We start from the raw sequence: 27404 nt of genomic DNA on the forward strand, positions 1-27404 counted from the left end.
AACAAAACCAAAACTCATTCTGAAAAAACAACTTTAATCATGAAAGGAATCATTCAACCTCCACTTGCCTTAACAAGGCCAGACTACTACTCCTTAGTTTTGGCCACTGCATCCTAACCATAGGAAAATAAATCCTTGGTGGAAGAACCACCAAGGAAGAATACAGATAGAACTAAAGATATTAAAAGCACAAAAAAGTTAACTTTAATAATACTAATAATGAGCAAGTTGTAGTCAACATAATCAACATCATTAAGTCTTCAGTAGATGATCCTTGAAATACCTGCACCTCCAGCAATGTTTGAAAATTTAGAGCAATTTAAGTCTTCTAGCTGAAATCACTTTATTAAGGTTTTCTTTAGTGCACCCATTCCTAAGCATGGAAGAACATGAAAGTTAAATTCAAATTAATCTGCACTGACATGCAGCAATCTAGAATAACTTGAGAAGTCACAGCCTAAAGACAAAAAAATAATGGGATTAATCCTGCACGTCTTACATATCCAAGTAATTCCTTCTCTTGCAATTAGTTACGTGGGGACAGCAGGTCTCTCTGCTTGTACAGAGGCTGTGAATAGAGGGCCCCTCTGTAGTGGAGCAAGAGCTGTGTTCCCAGGGCTACCGTCTACTGCTGATTTGTTTCTCAGTAGAATAAATACACTGCAGTCAGTGATAAACATGCCTAATTGCTTTTGAGCTTGAGGGAAATAAACCGGGGGGATTTAACAAAATTGATTACTCCCAAAAGGAAAGTACCACAAGAATAAGAGACATGGTGGGGTGGCCATGCGAATCCTAGCAAGTCTGACTTTATGGAGCCCAGGTAGATAGCCAGGCTGCAAAGGATAGCTATCGCAAACCAATGTTTATATACTACATTCTTCCCCACCTTTGAGATCAAGAAATAAACATGGAATTTACTTACCCAAACCTTTAGACTGCTAAAATTAAGAATCTGGGTTGACCTACTTCCCATACTCAAAACATGGAATTTCCGAAAGCAAATCATTCCACCCCAACACCTGTCCAAGACACAAGGAATGATCCACACACTGGAGATCTCTCCCTCCCCCATCTGACCACACAGGGTGATTAAATATCCCACTATGGTATAGTTAACATCAGCTGAAGTAAATCCACAGAGCAAATCATTCTAAACAGCAGGTTGAGACATAATACATACACCTCCTCTCTTACAAATTTCCTGAAATAAGTCCACACAGTGCTTGACATTCCATTTATGACAACAGATGCAGCAGCTTGCAAAGATGAGGGACCAAAGTCTAGTACAACACAGATGTCTTCGTAATCATCCATTGATCTTAACTAAGAACTCAACTGGTCCAGAAATGAACTGCGTGTTTACAACTTTAACTTAGATGTACTCTATGTATTGACTGCATGTAATTCATTAATTCTGTTTAGGTCCCAAGGGCGGGGGGTGTGAGGAAGCAAGTGCATTTCATAGACTTCACAGTTCATAACCTTTTAAAATAATGCTGGAACACAAACATCATCTGATTAAACCTAGGAAAACTGAAAAATATTAAAATGATATTGCATAAGAAGACAACCAGGACAGCATGCATGAAGGTGGTTTAAGTGGTTTCAGCTTAATCACAGCACAGCTTTTCAATGAAAAGGTTTAACTCATTACCTATGACGGCCTACAGCTAGGCTGCAAAAAGCAATAAATTGCTCTCTTGCCAGTGTTTTTCCTCTTGTCATTGTTAAAAACTAAGCATCAGATTAAGAGCAGCCTGCCTGCTCACACGATCTTCCAACTGTACACGCAACTTAGGGCAGAGCCAGTGCATGATGCATTATTAAGATGTACGATGTGTTGTGATCTGTCTGAAGCACTCTTGTATTGATTTTAATACAATGAGAGTATTTGGGGTTTTCTGAACCAGTATGTTCCTTGTGAACTCAACAGAACATGCTGTTTTCAGATAAAATTGAGAAAAACTGATTTCAAATCCTGGGTTGGAACCACAGATATTTTATTTAACACAATATTCATTAACCTTAGCCCTTTAAAGTATACTTTCTGGTAATAAAGCTCATTAGTGCTATATTATACATGTACCACACACCTTTATTAGACATAATGAAGGACTGCATTTTGCACAAGACTATCCATCTGGTTCTTTCCTCAGTTTCTTTCACACACAGAAAACACACATACAATCTCAAAAAACACACCATCTTGTTTGCAAACTCAAAAGGAAGAGGAAACTAAAAGTTTCTCTCAGTGGGTTGCCTGCTAGCATAAAACATATGCCTCCTACAAAGGATTTGGGGTGGGGCAGGAGAACCTTTTAGTACTAGCCAAGTTGTATTCAGATGTAATTAACACCACAATCACCACAACACACTGCCACAGAAATGCATGCACCTCATCATCACTGTAAGAAGGGGAAGTGACTTGACCAAAACCATCTTGTAAACTGTGGCAGGCCACAAGCCAAGAAGCCATGATTCCCAGGCTGAAACTTAAGTTCCAGCATCATGCTTTCACTCCACAAAATAATTCTTTCTGGAGTCCATACTGCCCAACTAGACTGCAGTGCTGCCAATCCTGCCCCAAACTGCCCACCACAGAAGTCAGTACACAGACACATGACTCGTACAGCACGCCCACAGGCGACATGACAGAAATGAACATAACGAGGAAAGAAGGAAGCAGAAAAGTAACACACAGGCAGAGCAGGCACACATGCTCTCACTCCATTTCCAGCACCCAGAAAATGCATGCAGAGAAATGATTATCCTACAACATTTGCAGAAGTGTGAACACAGAGCAGTGTAAGATGTGCAATATGGCAGGTACATATCTGTGCATTAAAACTTTTCCATTCTTGGCCAATACCAGTACCAATATTTCCCTTCCCATACTGTTTTTTCCAAACGCGAGGCACACATACTTTCATTCTCTCTAAACTTCGCTTAGCTGGAAATCTCTTTACAGTCTGATATCTATCTTGCTGTGAAAATCTCTTTTTAAAAATACATACTTTAAAAAGTGTTTTATATAAAGGCATTTCTTATTCCCTCTCATTTCCAGGACACTTGATAAAATATTACAAGACTGAAATTTATATGCTAAAGGAATTCCCAGATGGCATCCAATTAAACAATTCAATCAGAAAACAAATTAAAATGAAATATTAGCATAACCCCATGTGTAAACTGTGGCAGTTAAAGCTCTCTGATTTGCAGGATATCCTACGGAATGCAGTTCTATTACCCGTGCTAATTTCATGCCTATTCAGCACTGCAGAACATCTGAGCTACTGATGCTTCTCTCCAACATAAAAAAGTGGTCCAAGGAAAAGTTTAATAGCAAACTACAGATAACCCTCACAGCCCTACCCAGAACCATTACAGCAGCTGGTTTACCCAATTTACGGCAATGAATCTCAAACTTATAATTTCTTAAAACTGACCTTCAAGCTCATCCCAAACCCAGTCAAGTTTGGGATATTCCTTCTAATGACTTCAGTGAGTTTTGCACCATGACCCAGAATTCAGAGCATCTCACACTGCTAAACAAAATCTGATTAAAATAACATCTTATTCTGTAATCTCTGCCACAGGAATTCCTTGTGAAACCCAGTTATTATGATTGGGCAAGTAAAAGCACCAGAAAATCCACTTAGAGATAATGAGCTGTGGTTTTTATTTATTTATTTCTCTTAACGAGTAAGTGGTTTCATTAAGGTATGAGAACTTTGTAAACTTCATTTTTTTTCCTCTAAATTTATTTTAGTACTTATTACCAAACCATTCACTTTATTTTTAGCATACTCTCTTCAACTTCCATACAAATGTTACTTATTGGAAAATATCTTCTGGTTTGGTTTATGCATAGTTACAAAAAGTCACAAAAAAGTTTATGCTCTAATCCACGCTATACCTCCCTGATTTAAGTACACCTTTCTCTACTACTCTGAGAAGAACCAAAGGAACATGCCGATACAGACATTGTTATTTTCCTTGAAAAAAAATAAGAGTATCTGAGCTTCACAGCAAAAAAACAGACAGAGTTTTGCTCCAATCTCATCTGAAAAGTCAATTAATTTCATTTATCTAACTCTTAACAGAGCCTTTTGAAAAATCCCTGCCTTCATACATGCTTCCACAGTGCACTCCACTGGCACACAGACAAGAATGTACTTCCTTTTTAAAATCCATTTTGGGAATCAAGAAAGACTTAGGGACTGCATAAGAGAACTTAAAACTTGCAGGAGCTGCTATAACTCATCCTCCAGAAAAAAAGTAGTATTTTACTAATTTACGCAAGATGACAAGAATATCTGAGAAATGAAGGCATGGTGACGATGTGTGTCTGCTCCACCTTTCTTCATATTCCCAGAAGTCAGTTGGCCAAAGCTGCCTGGAAGCAAGCAAGATTTTTTTTGCACTGGTGATAGCTATCCTTTACTAGATGGTTTGCTCACCTTTTTCAGATTTAGGAGAGACTACAATTGGGATTTGGACATTCAGCAGAGATTATGCAGAAGCAGACAAAGGTGGTCCCTCTAGATTTTGTAAGAGCTCTCACCTACCCCAACCCTCAGCCTCCTTACTATCCAACCCACTTAGCAGACTGAGGGAATGACTGTATGACGCCATGCAGATGATGAAAATATAAAGGAATACACTAAAGATCACCCAGCAAAGCAAATTCATGTAAAATCCCAAACTCCCAGGAAATAATCATATTCTCCCCCACTGCTTGCCCACTTCAACCCTCCTCCCAGAGCTCCCGTTAAAAGGAGATCAAATTAAAAAGGCATTACAGAAATGAGAGATTGCCCCAGTTATAATCCCAAGTGTACCCCAGCACTACAGCAGCACTAAGGCAAAACCTTGAGCACACCCGGACACACACAGACTCTCGGCACGGATTAGCAGAGTCAGGCTCACAGGGGGAGGAGAACAAAAATTCCCCTCGCAGCAACCCATTTTGGAAAAGAAAAATAACAAACACAAAACAACGACGATAACATCAGGATGGGAAGAGGCTCCCCTGCCCTTCGCGCCGAGCCCTCCCCGAGGACCCCCGACTTCAGTAAACCACAGCCAGACACGGAGCTGAGGTCGGGTTTATTACAGCACCAGGCCGAGCCCCGTCCGGCGGGGCCGCCGCCGCTGCCCGGCTGCTCGGGCCGAGTCGCCACGGAGCCCCCCGCCCCCGGCTCGCCCCGGCACCCAGCCCCGCCGCCCCCGGCCCACTCTCCCCGGGCTGGGGGGGGGGGGGGGGGCTTCCCGCAGTCTGCGGCCCCGGCTCGCCACCCCGTGCGGAGGCCGCCCCAGGAGAAGGGAGGGTAGGGGGGCAGGTGTCCCCCCGCCGCTGCTCTGGCCAGGCAGCGGGCGGGCACCGCCGGGGCTCCCGCAGGCAGCGCAACCCCCGCGCAGCCGCCGGCTCCGCCGGGCTGAGGAACCGCTCTCCACGATCGCGACAGAAATGTCACAGGCGCACACGACAAACGCGGCGGGAGGGGATGGAGAGCGCACACGGCAAGCGGCGGGGTGGGGTGGGGAGGGCAAGCAAGCGGGGGTAAGGTGGTACCTTGGATGTGCTGCTTGATGACATTTTCCAAATGGTCCAGCCTTTCTATAATCCTTAAAGTGTCCCCTTTGTCTTCCTCTAACTTTTTTTCTGAGATCGGCTCCTGCACTTTCACATAAACACTGGCAATGTAGTTGGTGACCCAGCCCACGTACAGCAGGCAGACGATGTTAGTCATTCCACTCAAAATCACGCAAGTGGACACTAAAGTTTTGGTTTTCCTGGTGCACACCATCCTGAGATCCCTCCATATAGCTCCAAAAATCCTGTGATCCAGAAAACAAAAATAAACTGCGATGAAAATAAATCCTTTCCCCGCGATACGGAGAGCACTCAGAAGTCAGTAAATTTCCATGCAAAAAGTTCTCTAATCCACAGAATAAAAAAAGATATTTGTCGCCTACCTAGCAGGAGAGGTGGGGGTGGGGAGGGCTGATAATTGGAATCCTGGATTTTAGTACATTAAAATAGCTGAAACTTTGCGCTAGCAGTGCTGACAGCAGACCAGCGAGGCGTGCCGGCCGCCTGGCCGCCCGCTGCTCTCAGGCACCGGCTCCTGCCACGAGCATCAAGGACGCGAGCAGCCGAGCGCCCAAGTGTTGCAAACTTTGTTCCCCCCGACGCCGCTCCCCATCGCAACCGGCCACAGCTCCAGAGTCAGAGACGGGGAGCAGCCTGCCGGGGAGCGGGGCTTGCTCGGCCGCGGATTGACAGCCCCCTCCTCCAATAAAGAGCCTGCTCTGGCACGGAGGTTGCTGCCATCACCGTATGGCCGACAGGGACCCGCGCGGGGCGGGGTTACCGCGGGGCCCACCTGCTCCTCGCGCGCGCACACATCCAGGCGCGCACACACAGATACACATACATACACATACACAGAGGCGCGCACACACACAGAGGCGCGCACACCCCCCAGAGAAGGGCGTTGGAGCCCCTCCGCCGAGCTGCCGCCCGGGCCCCGCCGCCTCCCGGCCATTCCCGTCGCTGGCTGCAGAGAATGTCCGACCCGGGTAGGAAACGGCGACCGCCAGCTCCCGGTTGCTGCGAGGTGAGCGCTCGGCTGCTCGGCTGAAGAGAGCAGCCCGCGTCCTCCCGAGACGTGCTTACACGGAAAGCCATCCATTTGCCTGGCGGGGGAACACCGAAGACGTGCCTTTGGCTCATCGGAGTTACCGGTTCCGCAGCTCCAGGTACCCAGCGACCACCCACTGTTCCAATGCGTTTGTCTTTTAGCCGGTTTGCGTGCCCTCCCCAGGGAGGTTGTATTTGCAATAGCAATTGTTGCTCGCGTCCACACCAGCAAGCCCCAGTATCCGTCCATCGCCTCCACCGCTTCCACAGGAATACACTATACCAGAATACACCCTGTCCAGAACGAGCTTCAGTATCAGAGACAATACCAGTAACTCACAATTTAGTTCAGCATATCCATGCTGCCTTCCTCCCTTCAGCTCACGTTTTACATACACTTTTGGAAACGCACTAAAAAGGCAAATTCCTCTCAATATGAAATCCCATCGATTTGAGAGAAGGCACACAATAGATGAATCTCTGCCACTCCTATTAGATAGGGATTTTTATACTAAATGAGAACACTTTCTTTTGGTAGTCTCATGACAGAAATGTAACATTAGCATGACCAGTATTAGGAACAATAAAACACCTGTTAATTAACATCCCAAAAATATTTTAAGTACTTATTATCCAGTGAAAGCAAGTAGTAACAAATGCTGTGGATCCTACTGTAGCACATACTCGCCCTCCACAACTGATCATTACACTGGGGTTGTCCTGTCGGTGCAAAAAGCACAGCAGATACCAGGACTGACTACTCCGAAGCATACACGTGTGAGCATTCAAACCTTCCGTATCCTGAATGTACATTTCACTATCTTATTACAAGTAGATGCTTTGACTTAGGGTTTGGAGTTGCTGTTTTAAAATTAATTATAAGCAAGACCCAGTATTCAAGAGAGAAGGCAGGCAACTGTCCTGCCCAAAGGCAGAATGACTTCTTCCTTTCCATCAGCTGATACTCCATAGAAACAGTAAAAATTAAGGATACTCCAACACATACAAAACCAGCACCAATAGAAGCTGCAGTAAACTCTGCCAATGAAGCTCAAAAACCAAACTGCCACCTCAGTCTTCTAAGCCTCTCTGAAAACTAACTGAAATTTCTGCCAATTTACAAGTACTTCCCCAGTGATACCACTAAGGGAGGCCAGCCCAGGAGAACTCCTTTGGAAAGCAGAAAATGTACACAAGGTCTATGATGAGGAAAAAGTATACATTTACATTTTTAGGAAAAAATATCAACACAGGAAAGTTTGCTAGACAAACCAGTCAATGAACAATTTCAAGCTTTGTAAAGACAAAATATTGACAGAATATACCAGTATAGCTTCATGACATAATTCAGTTATCCTGCATGGTCTGCGATGAACATTTGTCTACAGCATCATTTATTTTCCTATTTCTTTATCTGTATACTTCAGCGTTACGGCCTCGCATCTGGTAGGAACCAACAGCACTAAGGCCGTATCATTGGTCTTTAATAATAATGTTATCTAGACTTACTGTAATCTTTGTAAATTCTGCCTGCAGTCACAAAATACAGGTTCTTCAGCTCTGGCAGAATCCAGGATTTAGCCTTGGACTTCGCAATTTACAGTAAAACTTATCTGAAATACATCCAGATAACGGACAAGTAACAATCATTAATAAGTCATATTTTCCATGGAAGTTTATAAAATATTAACAAACAACTGCTTTTGTAAACAAATATGAACAGTACTTGTTACTAATGTCTATCAGCACATCCATAAGTGACATAAAGGTTTGAAAAAAGATGGCTAACATGTCTCGCAGGCCTAATGGGTTGCTTATAACAGCACATAATTGATTAACCTTTTATTGCAGTAACTATTAATAGCTCATTAGCCCTTTGCTCCCAACAGTTTTCTGATCATGTTTAAAATGTAATTTTGTTTATAACTACATTCTCCTACTACCAAAGCTGCACTCCTCAATAGCAGAACAGTAATTCCCTATCTCTTCATTTGAGCCATTAAAACTTGTTTGACTTCATAGCAAAACCTCCAGATGCTTTAATACATGAAAAATACGCTTGCTTTCATGTCTCTGGTAATAATATTCTGGACTGGTCTCTTTAGAAGTTGTCTTTTACAAGTTTATACAAGGTTGGAAGGCATCCAAGTGTACGCTGTTTAGAAATTGCTTGGTTTTGTCATTTTGATTTATTGTATAGTATGACAATCCAGATGAGAGCCCTTTGTGCAAGGCATTACACAAATACATAAGCAGTCCACTTTTATAATTTAATTGGAACAAAAACAGGAAAACGAACAATAGGACAATAGAAATGCTGCCAGCCTCACATTACAGTCAGAGATAAAATTAGGTGATAAAAACCCTAAACGGTTGTTTGGGTTTTTTTTTTGAACATTTAAATTATAGGGGAGCACAAGGTCTGTGAAATTTGTTCTCTTAAATCACAGTGGTGTGTCTGAAAGTTCTACTTCAGGTGTTTAAGCTTGAAGCAGTACAATCTACTGCACAGGTCATTAAACTAGGTGTCTGATTTTATCCTTGTCCTGATATTGATCTGCTATGTCATGCTATGCAAATTATTTTACTTCTGTTTCACTCTAGATAAGGGAAGAAATAATTTATTAAAATCTGTATGTAATACAGGCTTCAATATGGATCGCCCCCAACTATGCTACTGTAATAAGACACCATTTCAACAAGTGCTGAGAAAGTATTAACCTCATAACCTAGTAAATACAGCCACCACTTAGCTTGCATTAAAGTGTTCTGTAAGGAAAGTAATTCAATTAGTATTTCTTACCTATCATTACAGTTCATGGAAGGGAAATGATGGAAAGGAAGAGATGTTTAAGCACTACATTTTTATTGATGCATTTTGATGTAGGCTAAAACATTTTTATTAATAAGAGGGGCAGTAGTGAAACATCAGAATCAACAGTATTCACATCCCATTTTACAAGAACAGGTTTCTTACACCTTGTTAGAAATCAAAGAAAAAGCTTAACTTTGTAACATTATTTTGATTGTATTCTATTCAGAGTCTTAGCTGAAATCCTATTAGTTTATGGAGATATCATCTACATTATTATCTAGTCTGAGTAGATTTTCTTCTATTATTCCTTCCCTCTAACCCACAATGATCACATCTTTTGTTTGGAAAGATGATAAAAAATTCCAAAGGCACCCAAGAAGCAACACGATATTTTACATTGTGGAGAGAGACGACCAAATACTTGTAGAAAAGTCTGAGTTACCCTGAGTAGGTAATTTTTTTGAAGCTCTGATGTCTGGGTCTGCACACACATGAATCAAAAACGATCCATCTCTTGAGCAGAGATTACCCCTTCTGCAGATGAGTTCTTGCCAACAGTTCAAGTTACAAACCTTTTTTTTTTCAGCTCCCCAAAAGAAGTAGCTTTCTGTCTTTTGAAAGTAAAAGTCATGAGTTCAGTCTCCAGGGAATGATCTTCGGTACCTATTGTCCCTAGTCATCTCTCCCTCTAAATTTAAACCAATCATAAAACTTTTATTAAATCATAAAAAGACATATGCAGGTATTGCCGAGATGCCTTTGCATATTCTGGAGCTGGGTTTTGAAACAAGGGATTTGTTATATGGATGTTGTAGATAATGATCATGAACTGAATGCAGAAAAAAAAAAGGGGGGGAAGGAAAATAGGGAAAAAAGCTGAGTGGATGAAAAGGGGGGTGGAGGAAGACAAGAGAAAAATAAAAATTGATTTTTCCTTGTTATGATGGGATACATTATCATGATCTTTACCCCTCTGGCATTTTCTCTCTTTCCCACTCCTCTTACTCTCTCTTGCCTTCTTTGGGTCCGTATCTGCTCTCTTCTGTTATTCGCTGTCATCCTTCTCATCCCTCATTTAAAAATAACCACTTTTAAGTTTACACTAGTTCTGTTACACATCATCCTTTGTGACATTTTTATGAGTCATCAGTTCATTAAGGTTACACAGGACTCCTCATTTTTCACTGCCTGGCAAAGACTGCTAAGCAAAGAATCAACTACAGTGAAATTCAGCCCCATATCGCCATACTGCTGCAGTCTCCTAAGGAGGAGAGGCAATGTGGTGCCCAACTCGCAGACATTCGATGGCATTTAGATAACTAACATCCATGAAACATCATTTCAAAATCATTCACCTAGCACTGAAAGGAAGAAATTAAACAATATAGAACATACAGAAACATGAGAGAGAGTGTGTACTACTTCAAGATGAAAACTGAATTTATGTTCTGGATTGAGCTCTCACTGCACATAAAGCAATGAGAAAACCCCTTATGCAAAGGGAACAGAACAGAGCTAGCAGGAATATTAAAACATCTAATGGAAACTTATGTACAAAAGCAACCTGCAAGAGATAGGGGCACATGGGTACATATTGTCTTCTCCATCACCAGATTCATGCCTTAAAAGACATTTGCCATCCCCCTTATACAGCTGCAATAAAAATTTATGTCTGTATTTTTTGTTTCCAGATTGCATTTTCCATTCTCAGTGTTTGCCAGGCTTACCTTGTCCATTTGTCCTTCCAAAATGTTTTTCTATCCAAAACATCAAAAATCACTTTATACTTTAATTGATCTCTGCTATACTGTTTTATTGGTTACTTTTATGTGCCGGTGTGATTTATTTTTTCTGGCAGCATTACACCGCATTATTTATTTGCGGCAAAACTCTCAGTTAATCCATCTCAAGTGAATCATATGTGGCCAGCGATTCACCAGTATGAGTAAAATATGCACCATATGGTCTTTTGCAAGTGGCATGTCTACAGTTACTCAGAGTAGCATCATGTTCTGTTCTTTTCAAAGCTGTCATGCGTCTATCCCCCACCTCCCCAACGACAACCCTGTCCCTAAGCAACTTCAAGTATCTTCATTTTTGGGTATTAAACCTCGGATATATTTGAAACAGATTTCCAGAGACTGCAACCCACTCAATCTCTGAATCTTTTTATGGTCAGAAGCAAAAAATTAGTAAACGCAAAATCATTTGTGATATCTAAAAATCTTGCCTTTTCAACCCAGTTCTCAGTGCTGTTTTTTCTATCTTTAACTATAATAATACAAATCATTGTACTATGTCCACCAAAAACTGATGCAGCTGAATATCCTATTTCCAAATACCGTCTAGCTCTGAACATTGAGGGACAAGAATAGTCCTTTTGCCAGGCAAAGCCTGGCAAAGCTTCAACACATTTAATGACTTAAAGACTTTGTGTCCGAGGTTGCAACCAAGTGATTGCTTACACTAGCTATATAAGCAATTACAAATTAAAAAATTAATCCCTTTTTAAACCTGTACTTTCTCATATTCCAAAGAAACACAAACAATCACTTTGCAGGCATCTTTCCATCTGTGATTCTACAGGCCTATGATATTCCTTCTTAGGTGGCTCTTAGCCAAGCTTGTATATGCCGCCCTTTCTCACATGACAGAACTCCGTACTTCAATTGCTTTTTGCCCTTTTCTACTTTCACCTTTTTTTTTTTTTTCTTTTTGAGATGGCAGCCCAGATTGATGCATCATTTCAGCTAACACTGTTGGCTTTCTCAACTCTCACCAAGCCTCGTTAACCTCAGCAAACTAGTCACAAAGATCTCCTCCCCAGGTACATAAAGACCGGTAATAACCTAGATGTAGTTTTGTAGATCTTTATAGGTGTAGGCTACCTCAGATTTTGCTGTTTCATCAACTTGTCATTCAGGGTCACGGCTTCTCCAATCTTTTGCAGTCAATTTTAGAAATTTCTGTAGTGGATATGGTATCATCACTATTTATATGCTTGTCTGATCATTTCTACATATGATGAACAACACAGATCCCAACCTCCTCTACTCATGACTGTCTTCAGAAACTAATGATTTCTTTTTCTTCTTATTCTTTGTTCTTTCTGTCTTAATCAGTTTTTAATGCACGAATGGAGCTTCTCCTTATGCATAATAGGTATCAAGAGCCTTTGGAGAGCAAACTCCTAGGAAGGCTTTGCAGCCCAAGTACCAATTAAATCCAGCATCAACTGTATCACCATTATCCATATGTTCTCGGATGTCTCAAAAAAAAAAAAAAAAAAAATCAGTAAAGGTGGAAAATGACTTCCTTCGATTGCTCATAAGAGAACTATTTATCTAGATAAAATTTGGAAGAATAATCACCCTCTGTCTTACAGGAAAAGGAGTATTGCAGATTTTTAAGCTTCTTAAAAGGATTTTTTCTTTGTGGAGGCTTGGAGTGTCATTTTGTTTCAGAGGAATGGACACCAAGGCATTCAAGAGCATTATGTCAGAGTAAAGAGAGGTAATAAAAGCCACTACCAAGTTAAGGGATAGAACCTTAGAAGTGACTGTAAACTCAAAACAGGTATCAGAGAGAACAGAACATTAAAGTAATGGTCCTTTTTAATCTGAATTGATGGTTAGAAAAAAAATTGATTACTTCTGTAGGCTCAGTTCATTGTTCAACCAGAAGTTATAAAGAATCTGGATGATTCTGCTTTACTGGTTTAATGCTAGGTAGGACAGACACACATGAAGGACAATGCTAGTGGAATCAGTTGGTTCAATTCTCTCATTTCCCAATCAACATTATCCCAGTCTTTTTAAAGATGAGTTTTGGCCAGCTGTCCTTCAGCCAGTGTTACAGTAAATGCACAAGACCCTCTATTGACATTCTTTTCCCAAATTCACATCTAAGCATGTAATTCAGTTGAAACATGCATTCTACAATTTGAGACTGTTGAAACAATTTTCTGGATAACACCTTTCATCAGGTACTGCAGCCACAGCTTAAGCAAACCAACAATTTACATTAAAATGGTAGTAATCCATTCTCTTTTTTAGGTAGATGAAAAAGTCTTCAGTTTTGGGTGTCATTTTGCTTGTTTATGTTTTTAAAATTATTTGATGATGTCAAGGAGTAAACCCTTCTCTAATCTATTCACTGCATAAAGACCACAATGACACTAACAACAACCCTAAAACAAACAAAACAGCCCTTATGCCACTTTTAAACAAAACAGACTCCACAACAAGAAAGCTTTCAGTTCAGCTTGGTATTACAACAACTCTCACAGTATGAGAAGAGATGGAAGTTTTATTTTGTTGGGCCTGGAATATCACACCAGTCTGTGCTGCAAGAATGTCTAACCAAAGTAAGCAACATATTAATACTTCCAAAAGACTTTTTGTTTAAAAAGAGACACTTAAAAAGTTATCTAAGTAATCCAAAAGGAAGCCTGCAGAGGAAGAAGTGGATTGGAGCCAAGAGTTATTTCAGTCGCCAGTACAGTACCAGCCAGTACATCTTACCCAGTACATGATTCAGAAATTTATACGTAAGTCTTCAGTCCTTCACATATCACTCCTCATTTTAGAACTGCTGAAAATAATATTTCAAAGAATAAACTTCAGACAACTTCTATTTTTTTTTTTAATAAAAGAAAGGTTGGTACTCATAAAAAGACATTTTAAGAATCCCACATGCAGTTCCAACCAGATTCTCTCCTTACTAAATAACAGTATTCCAGATGGTATACATTTGGATCACACGCACATACTCTTTTGATGTGCAACAATCACATTCCTTGCGTTTTATTCACTGGAATACATATGCTGTATGGTCTTCAGCATAACAAATCAAGCTCACCTCCATCTTAGAACTGTTCAAAAGTGCAGACATATTGAGTTACAACATGGCAGTAAAGTTCATTTTTTAATATAGCACCTTATCTCAACCTGCCATCCTGGGGTAGGCTTGTATTAGTTGCATCTTCCAAAAGGAGGTCAGAAAAGGATTTATGATTAGATTATAAGCACAATAAGCTTCCATATAACCACTGGCTTCAGTATGCTTGCATCAATTAAAGATACACATTCCTAATTTACATTTTCAGAATTGGTGGCTCTAAAACACACTTAAATACCATTAACTAAAATTTGCATTCCTCTGGGAACAGACAGCAAATATTTCTTCTGTCACACCTTTGTAGAGCCACAAATCAAAAGACCTCAGTGTTTGACACAGACAGACATTAAGTTCAACGCAGGTTACAAACACCCTTCAACACGCTGAGATGAAGCACAAAGAAATTCATGTTTCAAGCATGAAGATCAAGCATGAACAGTTCATGAATGTGAACTATGCAGATTAAACAGATCTGAATTGTTACTGGAATCAGACCTAGACCACCAAAATCTTAGCATTTACTTCTACAAATTAAGTGTTGTCTTCTTGGTAAATTAGCTCTTCCATTCTACATCATACCTGGCACAACTAGCAGCAGAGAGCCCCGGTACACCAAAGGAACAATAGCGTTTGAACAGTGGCTGAAGCAAAAGTAACTCCCTACTGAAAAGCTTCCTGAAGCTTGCAATGCAACTTGGAGATCTTGCATAAAAACAATGACCACGGCCCCATCAGAAACTGGTTTCAAAAATGAAGCACACAGCCTAAGTGAGAGTTAGTTGTATAAATGAAGAAACACCCGAGGGACCCAGGCTTGACCAAATATCTGAAAGGTCCATATAAATCAATAAATTCTCAGTTACCAATATAATCAAAACCAACGGGGCACTAGCAAAGGGATTTAACAAATCCAAGCAAGCTTGAAGCATAAAGTAGCATTAACTTTTATAGAAACTTACCATATCTCTCTGAGCCTAAAGAGTTATAAATTGGTCAAAAAGACAAAAAACCAAGGAGAATAGTTTGGTACTTGTAACATGAGGAAATGAAGCACCAGTTTCACTGACATTTTGCTTAGATTAAAAGGACTGGGCCACTGAAGCTGTAAGCATGAAAAGTTGGATGAAAACAAACATAAGGATTTTAGAGAGAAAAGCTATCACATGGCTGGTAATATTGCCATAACTGTGCAAAAGCTCTGGATGACAACTTGGGGTGACTGGGAGTTATTTGAAGCAAGGAAGAACGTTGCTTCATTGTACTTCTGTGAGTTAATAGTATAACAGGTAGAAATAAAATACTGTTACGTAATTTTGGAAGATTTCGAGTCTAGAAGCTGGCTTCAGATACAGTCAATTCTAGGCTCCAGTTGTAACATTTACAGCTTAATTTACAGCTTGAATTTTTATCAGCACAACACACACAGTGTTGTGGTTTGAGCCCAGGGGGAAACTGAGCACCACGCAGCCACTCACTCCCCCCTTACCCCTCAGGAATGGGAAGGAAAAAATAAATTAGCAAAAGACTCAGGAATTGAGATAAGGACAGGGAGGGACAATCCACCCATTACAGTCATAGGCAAAAGACAGACTCATTAGGGGAAGAAAAAGAACATCAGTTTAATTCAGACACTAACAACAACACTTAACAGACAGAGTAGGACAGTAAGAAGCATTACCACATGTTAAAAACACCTTCCCCCCATCCCTCCCTTCTTCCAGGGCTCAGTTTCGCTCCTGATTTCTCTACCTCCTTTCCCCCAGCAGCGCAGGGGGAAGGGAATGGGGCTTGCAGTCAGTTCATCACCCAATGACTCTGCCGCTCCTTCCTCCTCAGGGGGAGGACTCCCACACTCTTCTCCTTCTCCTACTCCAGCATGGGGTCCCTCTCACAGGACACAGTCCTCCACAAACTTTCTCTGACGTGAGTCCTTCCCACTGGCTGCAGCACTTCCCATGTGTTGACATCCTCCCAGCACCAAACTACAACAGCGGGGGCTTCTTCCCTCAGAGTCCCGGCCTTCTTCAGGCACAGCTGCCTGCTCCAGCATGGGGTCCTCCACAGGCTGCACATGGGTCTCTGCTCTTCCAGTGACCTCCATAGATGACAGGGGGGCGGTCCTGCCATCTCACCATGAGCCACAGGGAGGTCTCGGCACTGGTGCACACCCCCCCTCTTCCTTCCTTCCACTGACCTCGGCATTCACAAAGGTGTCCTTCTTGTAACTCCTCCTCACAACTCCCAGTCCTCCCAGGCTCCCCTTCCTAAATACGTTATCACAGAGACATGGCCTCTGTCACTAATTGGCTCGGCCTTGGCCAGAGGCAGGTCTGACTTGGAGCCAGGGGAGCGTTGGGAAGCTTCTCACAGGGGGCCACCACTGTAGCCCCCTGCCCTGCTACCAGAAACCCCCACCACACACACAAACCCAGCACACACGCACAATCCACAGCTTCTTTAGGCCAAATAAAAGCTACAAAATGTATTTTGTAACAGGCACCCAGCAGTTCACTAACCCACAGCTTTCATTCTAATGACCACATGGGAGGATTACAGAAATGCCCAGGCTTTTTTGACTGAAGGACTGCAAGTGAGAACATAATTTATTTTTTTTTTAGTGTGCTCAAGTGGTTTCACCCTTCCTCTGTATTGTCTTTTCTAGTCCAGTTCAGAACTAAACAGGACTCACACCGTCATTATGGCTACCATTTTGTTCATTGCCAAATTCATACCGGATGTCAGGAAAATATCAAACTATTTATTCCTTTGTTGGTCTTAAATAGCCTGCACACTAAGAAAAATAATTTTGTTTTGTAAAAGTCACCTACTTTTATAAAGCTCAAGACAGGGAAGGGCATGAATTTCTAATTGGCTCTGCTAATGCCAGCTCACAGTACATCCAGTCACAGAGTAAGTTACCACCAATTACCAATACTACAAGATCTTCTAAAGAAACAAGCAGCTGAATTTCTCTGTGTAAGCATCCCAGTTTACCTTCCTGTTCATTATAGTATGTGCTTCATACATGCTGGAACAACCTCTTCCAAACTCCCCTCTGCCCTACAGAGCACTTTCATAAAAACATTACTGGCTCCTGGAGTCTAGAACAGAAAGTAAGAGCTCAAGCAACTATTGGAATCCTTCCTGTTATTGAAATAACAAACAGCACGTGTTTAAATAAAAAAGTCGACTGTAGAATGACTACTATGAAAATTTCATGAGCAAAAGATATTCAAAAGTATAAATTTATGCACTAGATCTGTAGTACTAATTAGGAGATGGGATCAGAAAACATCAGTTCAGAACAGGAAAGGGCATAAGAGTTTCAGAGATTTTTAAAAATCCTATTTTTTTTAGCTACCTCAAAATAGTCCACATAAGAGACATTGGTTCAGTTCCTTAGGTTGCAACAGCTTTAACGAATTAAATGGCAATTTTTAAAATCCAACAACCTGACCAACTACTTATTATGAAGTCCTGGAGGATAGCTAAGTAATTATTTTTCAGCCACTGAGATAGCATCCAGACACTTTAAAGGTTGCTGTTGCTTGTGTTTGCCAACCTAGAGTTTCCAAAAAGCTACAAGATAATACGGGTTTAAGAGTAAGGTGCAATCCATTTCAATCATACGACATCTCTTCCTCCTTCGCACCCCTTGGGTGTTTTCACCTACCCAGTTCTATGGAGTTGGTTTTGTTAGACAATTACCTATATAAGATTACTTTCCGTTGGCTTCTTGCCAAAACCATTCAGCCTAGAAGAGCTGAAATCTTCAACCATCAACTAGAATAGTGTAGCTGACATATCTTCAGGCAACTGCAGTGTGGTATCTACAAACAGCACCGTGCCAAAACAAATTTCACTAATCTTAAACATCACTTCATGTTGAGACCTAGATATCATTATACCAGCAATGAACATAGGCCAGAACTGTTGTGTTTAATGCCACCTTCACAGCAGGAACTCAGGTTAACCTCAACCATAAAACAGTGCTAACCACAAGAGCTTTTTTCAACACAATTGGGAGAAGGGCAAAGAACTTCAGATGAAATAAATCAGCATAGATCTGTTGAAACCATAGAAGAACATAATTCTCTATCAGCTAACAGTCTGAGTTTCTTTCTTTAATGTCCTGTTCAATAAAAGATCTTCTAATTTGTTGTAGGTATTGTTACAGGAGGCAATTAGCTGCTTTATGATTTAGACAAGCCCCTAGTGAATGCATGGTGTGCAAGCTGGCTGTGTTTCCAACTGGCAAGGTAGCCATAAGATACTCCAAAGTCAGTTGTCTAGGAATCATAAAAACCAATTCCCACTTTAGAGCCAAGAATGCCCCATCTACTACTGAAGAAAACAAGACAAAGTTGAATCCTGCCATCAGCCTTTTAGTTAGTGCTAACTACTGAACAGACTAAAAAAACTGATGAGGACAATTCACTAAGGCTAAACAACTTGGACGGTGTTTCTACATACGGGTTGATAAAGGAGGGCAATACAGACCACAGATCCCAATTTGTACAGTATGTAAATTGCAGCAGACACTGCTTCTCTGTACCTTGTAAATAATACAGCTATTTTAGTGACAGAAATTCTGCTCAAGGCTCACGTGTTATTTACAGCAGCCTCACGCTTTCCTCCCTAAGGCCTACCTCAGCAAACTTCTGTTTCTTTCAACAGGGTGTTAGAAAGGTTCCATTGCAAAAGCTGCAGAAATAAAGTTTTCAACTCTGAGAATTCATGTCAATTCTTGGTGGGTCACTAATGCCATGGAAAAGTAGTGTAAAGTGTTACTACCTAGTAACTTCCTACCTGACAACAGCCCTTCCTCCTCCTGCATCTGGACTTCTCAACTGAAGTCCCTTAGGAACAAGATGATACAGAATCAAGATTCACATACTGATTTGCACAGTAAACAATCCATACAAAGACCATTTTAAGCTCTTGCAGTGGAAAGTGTGATGGTTTAGCCCCTGCCGGGGTCTGAGACTACGCGGCTGCTACCCCTCCCCCACAAAGGGAGTGAAATACAAAGCCCCAAGACTGAAATAAAGAAAGGTTTAATACAACAATGCAATAGCAACACAACAAACAACAACAATAACAGTAATAGTGATAGCAATGAACAGAGCAAAATAGCTACCAAATACAGCAGTTTCAAGCACGATGTACAAAACCATGAGTGCACCGCGCTCCGCCCAGGAAAAATGTGACCTGCCAGGATGTGAGGAATAACCCGAATAACCCGGCTAGAGCTCCCCCCCCACTGCTGGGGAAACTTAACCCTATCCTGGTTAAACCAGGACAAAAGTAAAGAGCAAAGGGTAGATAGAAGGTGGAGGATTATGAGAAGACAGGCAAACAACTCAACATGTAAACAAAGAGAAAAAACAAGGTGCAATAAAAAATTTACATTTATTAAGTGTTCACCAGTGACACAAGATACAATTCTATGCTTTGTTTGTTTTTTCCCCTCAAGGGAAGGACCACTGGAAGGACTAGAGAAGCATCTAATCTGCTGCTTATTTTCTCGTGATAGTAATTTATTTTACTTCCTGCTGTAAAAGACAGAAAAAAACCCCAACCATGTTTCAATGTAATTTTTCCCCCAGCTCAAGCAATTTCTACCAGTTTTAACTTAGATTTATCTATCGCATGCCAAGCATTATTTCATTAAAATGCTGTGTTCTGAGGATGACTCATCAGTCAAATAATATTTCTGTAAAATATCTGCAGAACTCAGTGATGCCAGGCTGCAGAATACACTAGCTGTTAAGAGCAGTAATAATTCTAGTTGCCATTTTTGATGATAAGAAAACTAAGCAGCCGTAATTTGGGAGTTATCATTGGGGTTTTTGTTAAGCAGGACCTTCTGTTTGCTACGCAGAATCTGAACACAAGTTCATCGTTACCCATTTCTCTCAGTAGATCTATTTTCATACTTGCAAGTACATTGTGATATCAAATGACATTTAAAACACTCAGCATACAGCAATAAGGTGACTTTGGTGTTTCGTGGCAAGTCACCTGTTTGTAACACGTTTTAAAGCCAGTTTGTGGCAAGAGAAGAACTCGTGAGACAGGCAATACTTCTTCCATGGTGCTAGGAACTTAGATGTGTTGCACTTTCCAGAAAAGTCAAACTGATATCATCTTAGAACACCTCTACCATCTTGAAAGTTCAATTGCAAGGTCCTTTGTACAAGGCCTGAAGAAAGGAGTTAAATGTCCTTACATCTTCAAGGGCAATATAAATGCCAAGCCCCTCAGAAAACTTGGAAAAAAAACTTGAGCCAGTCCTCCTAGACTCACCTTTATAATATTTTTTTCTTTGTTTGTTATTTTGTGTTATTAAGAACTATAGGAAATAACTTTCCTTGTTATTTTTTGTTATTTTCCTTAAAGCAAAACAACAGCTGTGACAAATGCAGGAGTAAAGTGCTGCAAGCTTCCTTCGTTAAAGCATGTTTTCCAGTTCTCTGTTTGGTGGTAAGAGAGCCCAAGAATTTCTCTACAATGCCAACATTGCTTCACTATTTTTGTTTTGTTTAAATGAGGCAGCACACATCAATCCAGCAGCAAGAAAGAAAGCATCCTCTTTCTCGTCTGCATGTGGGTATATGCAATGAAATAGCTTACATTTTGGCTAACAGATGAGAATTTCATCATTAGCACTGTCATAGTGAGACAAAGTATCACTTTATTGATCAAAGGCTAGAGAATATTACTACTTTGGACAATAGGGAACAGAAAATATTTCCAACTAATTCATGTCTACTGTTAAGAAGATACTAATTTATTCAAATAAGCTTTTTAAAAAATGAAAAAAAGACACCCAAATATGACTAAATAACTACATTATTTCTTTAAAGCCATTAACTTTAGGCAACATGCAGCACAAATACAATGAATAGCTCATTGAGAAATAATTCATTTCTTCCCTGGGACCATTTCAACAAAGATGAAAAGCATTAGTCTCAAATCTGATTTTAAAGCCTTTGCCTAAAAACTAGGTGTGGGGTGGTTTTTTTCCCCAAGCTTTTCCACAGAAAGCATTCCCTTTTTCAGGAAAAAGTATTTTAATTAGAAAAAATTAAGAAAAAAAATGATTACACCATGCTACCTTACATTTTTTTCCAATTAAGTGGTACTTTTAATGCTGTATATTTATGCTTCTAAACTGCTTCATATTCTTACAATGAAATAAAAAGAAATAAGTCAAAGGACAAGTAAAGCAGAAAGAATCTGTGGACTAGTTTAGAAAGAAACTAATCCAAGAGTAGGTTCACAACCTTGTAGGATATTAAGAAGACTTTCTGAAACTGTAGTAACTCTATCATGCTTTAAAAACAAAACCAGAACACCACCATCACAAAAAGAAAAAAACCCACTCCTTTCCTGTATCTTACAATCTAACCTTTTAGAAGATTGCTGAAACATTTACTTTCAACCTTTAAGCCATCTTTAATGGATACCTTAAATCAATATGTAAGATGCCACATGATTAATTATCCATCTTCATGAATAGAAATAAAGTATCTTTCATACCAGATAGGATAAAAAGTTCTTGCACTGTTTCTGTATTGGAGAACATTACAAAGTTGAATACATCCTGTTCTGCAGCTGGAGTTTAATTAGGTTAAATAAAGTTTATTTCCTTGTTTTGTTCACTGGAGAAGGAGCTAAATTACAACTTCTCTCACAGTGGTACAGCCACTCACAATCCACAGAAGGGGTCACCTTAGACAGTAGGTGTTCTCCCATATCCATTCCTTGTTACTTGGTTGCCAAGCAAGGTATCTGGATCAGATAACTAAGGTAAAACCCTCCCCTAGTCTGTGTGTCAGTCTGTCCTTCCTAATGATGGCACTGCCTCACAGAGAGATCAATGGTCCTGCTTATTGCCTTGATCAACAAAGCAGGCTCCTCTCTCTCAGGCAGCAGAGGCTCAAACAGCTCAGTTCAGCTTCTGCTATTGACTTAGAGAAGGAGCATTATATAGAGGCTTCAGGGCACAAGAATAAGACTTCCTTAAGACAGAGCTTACAACTAGAAAAAAAAAAATAAAGAAAAAAAAGAGGGCAAAGCTTCTCCAGACTTTATACAGGAATTTAGGGAGCACTGAAGTTTGATGCTGCAGTAGGAAAATATACAAAACCTTTATTAAATGGGCCTATCTCAGGAAATGCTGAGGAAAAAGTTTATCCCTACAACAAAGAAAGGCTTTACTGAGGACTACAGACAACAGCACAAACCCCCCAAAGTATTTACAGAGGTATAGAGAGCACTCATGGGAATAAATCAGGAATTCCTAGAACAAAACTGTCATTAAAGAAAGGAAGGGGAAAAAAAAAATCCCACTTTTGTTAATAAACAGTTAAAAAGCACCAACTACACCAATTAGAGAGAGGTGGCCTCAAGAACAGAAGAGAGAAAAGATCCTCTTATGGACCATGCAGGTACACATTACACCAAGATTCAATCAAGACTAAAATATTCAGCGCAACAAAGCTGTGAAGTTTGCTTGAAACTAGTTTGTATCCCCCAGTGAGTGTAACTACTTGAACAGAGCTAGAAGGGTTTTGCCTTGACTATACTGGGTGGGGGAAAAGAAGGGCAGGGGTTGAAAGGAGTTTTGGTTTTGGGTTTTTTTTTTTTTGAGGGAGAGGAGGGAGCACACTATGACAGCAATCATGGCATAATGGGAAGACTCTACTATTGCTGCTATTGCTCTTGGCAAATCCATCACATTGCCATGACAGGATCTTTTATGTGTTATTTACTATGTCCATCAATGCCACTAGGTGGATAGGTTTCAAAAAATTGTGCAACAGCAGAAGGAGAGTAAAATTCTTAAGGCTGACGCAGCCTTGTTAATCTGAATAGACCATACTGATCTTAAAGCAGTGATATGCTGCCCCTCTGTTCGCAAGCTTGCATGAAGGGAACACCAGCAGAAACATCGCAAATTGCAGGATCATAGTATTTCAGACCAATTATACCACCCAGTATTCTGACATATTTGTGGACATTATTCTGAAAGCACTCGTTGAGAACAACAGGGATGAGTGACCCCAGCTCATGATCCAGCCTCAGCCACCACTCACACAGAAACACTGTATTACCAAAAGGGGCATATCTTGGGGCAGGTGGGTGGTGGTGAGAATTGATTTCATTTTTTTTTATACTTTTTAAAAATTCTGTTAACAGTGGAAGTTTCCATCACCTACCATAGAAGGCTCAATAGCCTCACATATTTAAGAAACCATGAATTCGACTGGTTTGTATTACATAAATAAATCTTTGACTGTAACCCACTTATTAGAGGAATGATACTCCAAACAAGATTAATATATGGTATGGTAGTATTGTTAAATGTTAAGTAATTCCTTATAGAGAATAGAGTTCTGACACCTATAATCTTAACTAAAGTTTTAGAATTGGCAAAGAAATCATGCTTAGAGTTTCTGTTTTCAGTTTCCTTTCAAAAAGGAGAGGATTTCCCTTAAAATCCTTGATCTGCTCCTCTCTCTCCTTCCCTTTGTCCACTTCCCCCACCACCACAATTAAGAATTCCCCCAGTGTTTTAGAAGTTTTTATGAGTTCCAGTTAGGCAGCGAAATCAAATAAAACCTAACTACAGCAATTATTACTCCAAGTGGAGACAAATAAAAAAAAAAAAAAACCCAACCCAAAACCAGGAAAACCATTCAAACTCTGCAACTGCAATTACCTCTCTACTTTCATTCCTTAAATATAAGGACCACTGAAGTTGCCATGAATGCCACCTTGTAACTTGTGTCACTGGCAGTAGACATCTAGAACCCCTACTGAAATTTTGCTAGATCCCATTGCCAAAAGCTGCATTTTTTTCTTCCTGCTAGATAAATATCTAGCAGAGCTGAAAGAGAATACAGATGGAGGCTAAAGGAGGCTTAACACCACTAATTCACGCATCACTGCTGTTGGGTTTTGCTAAGCATTTCACCAGACTGCTTTCTTTCCTGTAGGCTAACACAATGAATCTGCATCAGAGAAAAATAATTTAATTAACTGGTTGAAGCTGGTTGGGTTGGAACACGAAAGATTTGGCAAGACTGTAAATTAGAGGGTGTATATTTACACAGTTTTCTCTGAGTGCAGCAGAGTTCATTCATAAAGAAACTTAATGGACAGTAAATTTTATTGCATCTATTAAAGAAAAATTTCCAAACATATTTAGCTGACAGCTCAAGTATGAAGGAAGGGATTCTGCAGTCACTAAGCTGCAGAAGTGCTTATTCAGGAATCTAAGGTTACATGTTTGTTCTTTACTGGTTACAAGTCTTCCTCTTATAGTACTTTCTCTTTCCTAGAGGGCAGTTTCCACTAACCACATGTAAACATGAAATCCATGTACACTGGCTGTAAACATTGCTGCTTTTCTCTCCTAGTTGCATCTGGAAATATAAAGTTTTCCTATTCCAGACTAATAAGATTGTCTGACAGTTAGAGAATTGCAATATTGTTAAACCTGAGATTGCTCAGAAACACCAAAAACCTGTTTTAATGGAATGCCCTTTCACATCAAGCCTATAGAGTCACAGATTGAAACCATGATTCTCCTACCTTTTTACATACTATGTTGCTTTTGTGACACTAAAGTATGCCTTCTGTGGCTATTACTCCCCTCAAATGAAAAAATAAGGATTTACAAAACTTGCAAGAACAGGAAAAACGTATGACTACATCAAAGTTACTTACAAAACAAAAAGTAGCTTCTCCTAGTTTTTGTGGTATTTGGTATTTTACACGTTCAGGCAACAAAGCACTCATTTTTACTTTTGTTTGCCATGAAGAGTATTTCTATGTGCCTCGTTCATCCAGCTTCCAGTGCTTGATGAATCAAATCTTCAAATATTGCCCCATCAACACATCTCTCACGCCAATGCCTTTAGTTATTCCCTACTAGATCTGGACTCTGAACGCAACGTATATACCTGGTTTTTGTCATGAAGAGGATGTTACCACACCAGTCTTTAGAAAAAGCAAGAGACAGAACATGCCCATGCTTCCCAAAGACTTCTATCCCCAAGAACTATCCCTGAAGTGTTGTGCTGCTTCTTCACATAGAAGGTTTCAAGGCAAGTTGAACTCTTCACAAAATGGTCATAGCTGACAATTATAAAATCAACATTGGCTCCTCTCTCATCCTTCCCTCCCACTCCAAATTAATCAGGTGGAATACCTAGGGTTTGACATTATGATGTGGCAATGACTGAAGTTTATGCACGTACCTTCATTCATCATCAGGTAACACAAAATTAATTCACTGTGGTGAACACAAGATGCACCTAAAATACATCTACAGTTTAAGACAGTAAAACAGCTTCACTTCCTCCAGGCTGGGAAAGCCTTATGAAAAGATTTTGCCTTTGAAACCAGTAAACGTGAAAAAATGACTACTTAGCAGCCAATAATTAAAAAGACAATTACACATTGACAAGCAAGATGATAGCATTTCATTGACGGTTTTATATAAAAATACAGAAACCCAAAGAACTTCTCCATTATTATTTTAGTGCTAGACTCAGCACCCTTTTATTAACAGACGTTTTCTTCAGTAGATATTAAATGTGATAAATGTCATGCTCTCGTGTTACTGAAGGCTGCTTTTCTACCACTTGCAGATTAAGTTCAACTGATGGTTGGGCAGATGGTGAGAAAGAGGGTGCAGAATGTGTTCTTGATCCGACTGACACAGATTATACTCTTCAAGCAGTACTTGAAGCACTTTGATATACCATTTCTTCATCCAGGGCCATCAGACAAGGAAGATTCCTTACTTACATTGATGTTGCCTCCCTAGTAAACTGTATTTCAATTATTATGCAAGTCACAGAGGTCTATTTTAAGATTCTTTGCTTTTATTACAGTACATATGGAGGAGGTTTTCTCCTGACATTTGAATAATCTGTCTTCACGTAGCAGGTGTGTTTTCCTTTCAGAATTTTTTTTAATAACCTCCTGAAAAATAATCAGGAGAATTGGAAGAGAATGAACTAGAATTATGCTGATGGACATATGCACTTTGTTTAACAGTGCACAAGAACTGTGCCATACTAAAAAAAGCATTTAAACCACATTTATGGCAGAGTCAGCAAATCAAGTGCGAACATCCACACATTTCATTTTCAGGTCAGCACACAGCTCCCATATTCTGCTCCTTCTTGTGCTAATGGTAATAGTCTAAGAGTTGAAGCAAGCTTGGTATCATTCACCACTCCAGCTAGAACCCAGCTGCTGGTAGCAGAGATCTTTTCAAGCCACTGCCTCAGAGGAACACAGTTACTATCAGACAGATAGTCCTCCTTCAGACATGCAGTGAAATGGATCCTATCACAGGCAGCTAATGTGCATTCTTCAGGATCTTAGAAGGACTTGGCATTTTTTTCTGGCAAGCATCTCAGAAGTCAGTGAACAGATCCCAGCTGAAGAAATGTTTCAAGAAGCAAACAACAGATGTAGCCCACATCCTGATAGAGCATGCTCAACTGTTACCAATTAGTTGGGAGGCTTCTTGTTCAAAATACAACTCATTGTATAGTCCTTCTGCAAGCAAGTCCTCTGCAACTGGATGGTTCAGACTGACAAAAAAAAAGTGAAAGTAAAAAAAAGGAAGACAAGCTTAGAAAGCTCTGTAGAAAGATGAGCTTAGCTGGGGTAAGGGAATATACCACAGTTTTATATGAATCTAAGCCAACTTGATGAGATTCATTTCAAATAATCTCACATTGAGTTTTATGACAACCTGTGACCTCCAGGCCTTGCATCAGTAGGTGGTTCAAGTAGATTGAATAAGGAGAAAAATCCATAAATGATTTGATTTTTCCAGCTCAGAGCTTTGGCCATGTGCCCAGTGAGCTCTCAATTATTTTAAGTCATTCAGTTACAGCAATGAAAATATCTCCTCATTAATAAGATAAGAACTAGATGTTTAAGTGCCAGTTTACAGTGTTAGGAAAGACAGAATATCATCAATTTGCTGACAGAAAAAACACTGGA

General features: G+C 40.2%; 1 protein-coding gene and 1 long non-coding RNA gene across 9 annotated transcripts in view; one reads left to right on the plus strand and one right to left on the minus strand.

The window, feature by feature from the left end:
• The window catches only part of GALNT18 (polypeptide N-acetylgalactosaminyltransferase 18), a 326140-nt gene that overhangs the window by 292432 nt on the left and 6304 nt on the right, over positions 1-27404 (minus strand). For 6 of the 8 annotated variants that reach the window (XM_074884918.1, XM_074884914.1, XM_074884915.1 and 3 more), the window contains exon 1: positions 5579-6217. In XM_074884918.1, coding sequence (XP_074741019.1) covers positions 5579-5813 — 235 coding nt within the window. In that variant the 5' untranslated portion in view covers positions 5814-6217. Of the gene's footprint in view, positions 1-5578; positions 6218-27404 lie in introns of those variants that run through there. The other 2 variants (XM_074884911.1, XM_074884912.1) reach the window with 2 other exon arrangements.
• LOC141950295 (uncharacterized) overlaps positions 6398-27404 on the plus strand; it is a 79163-nt gene continuing 58156 nt past the window's right edge. Inside the window, exon 1 of the long non-coding RNA XR_012630989.1 lies at positions 6398-6768. This is a non-coding gene — a long non-coding RNA (uncharacterized LOC141950295). The remainder of the gene's footprint in view (positions 6769-27404) is intronic.

The sequence above is a fragment of the Strix uralensis genome, chromosome 15 (genome assembly GCF_047716275.1).
Source record: "Strix uralensis isolate ZFMK-TIS-50842 chromosome 15, bStrUra1, whole genome shotgun sequence".
In the NCBI taxonomy this organism is placed as follows: Eukaryota; Metazoa; Chordata; class Aves; order Strigiformes; family Strigidae; genus Strix; species Strix uralensis.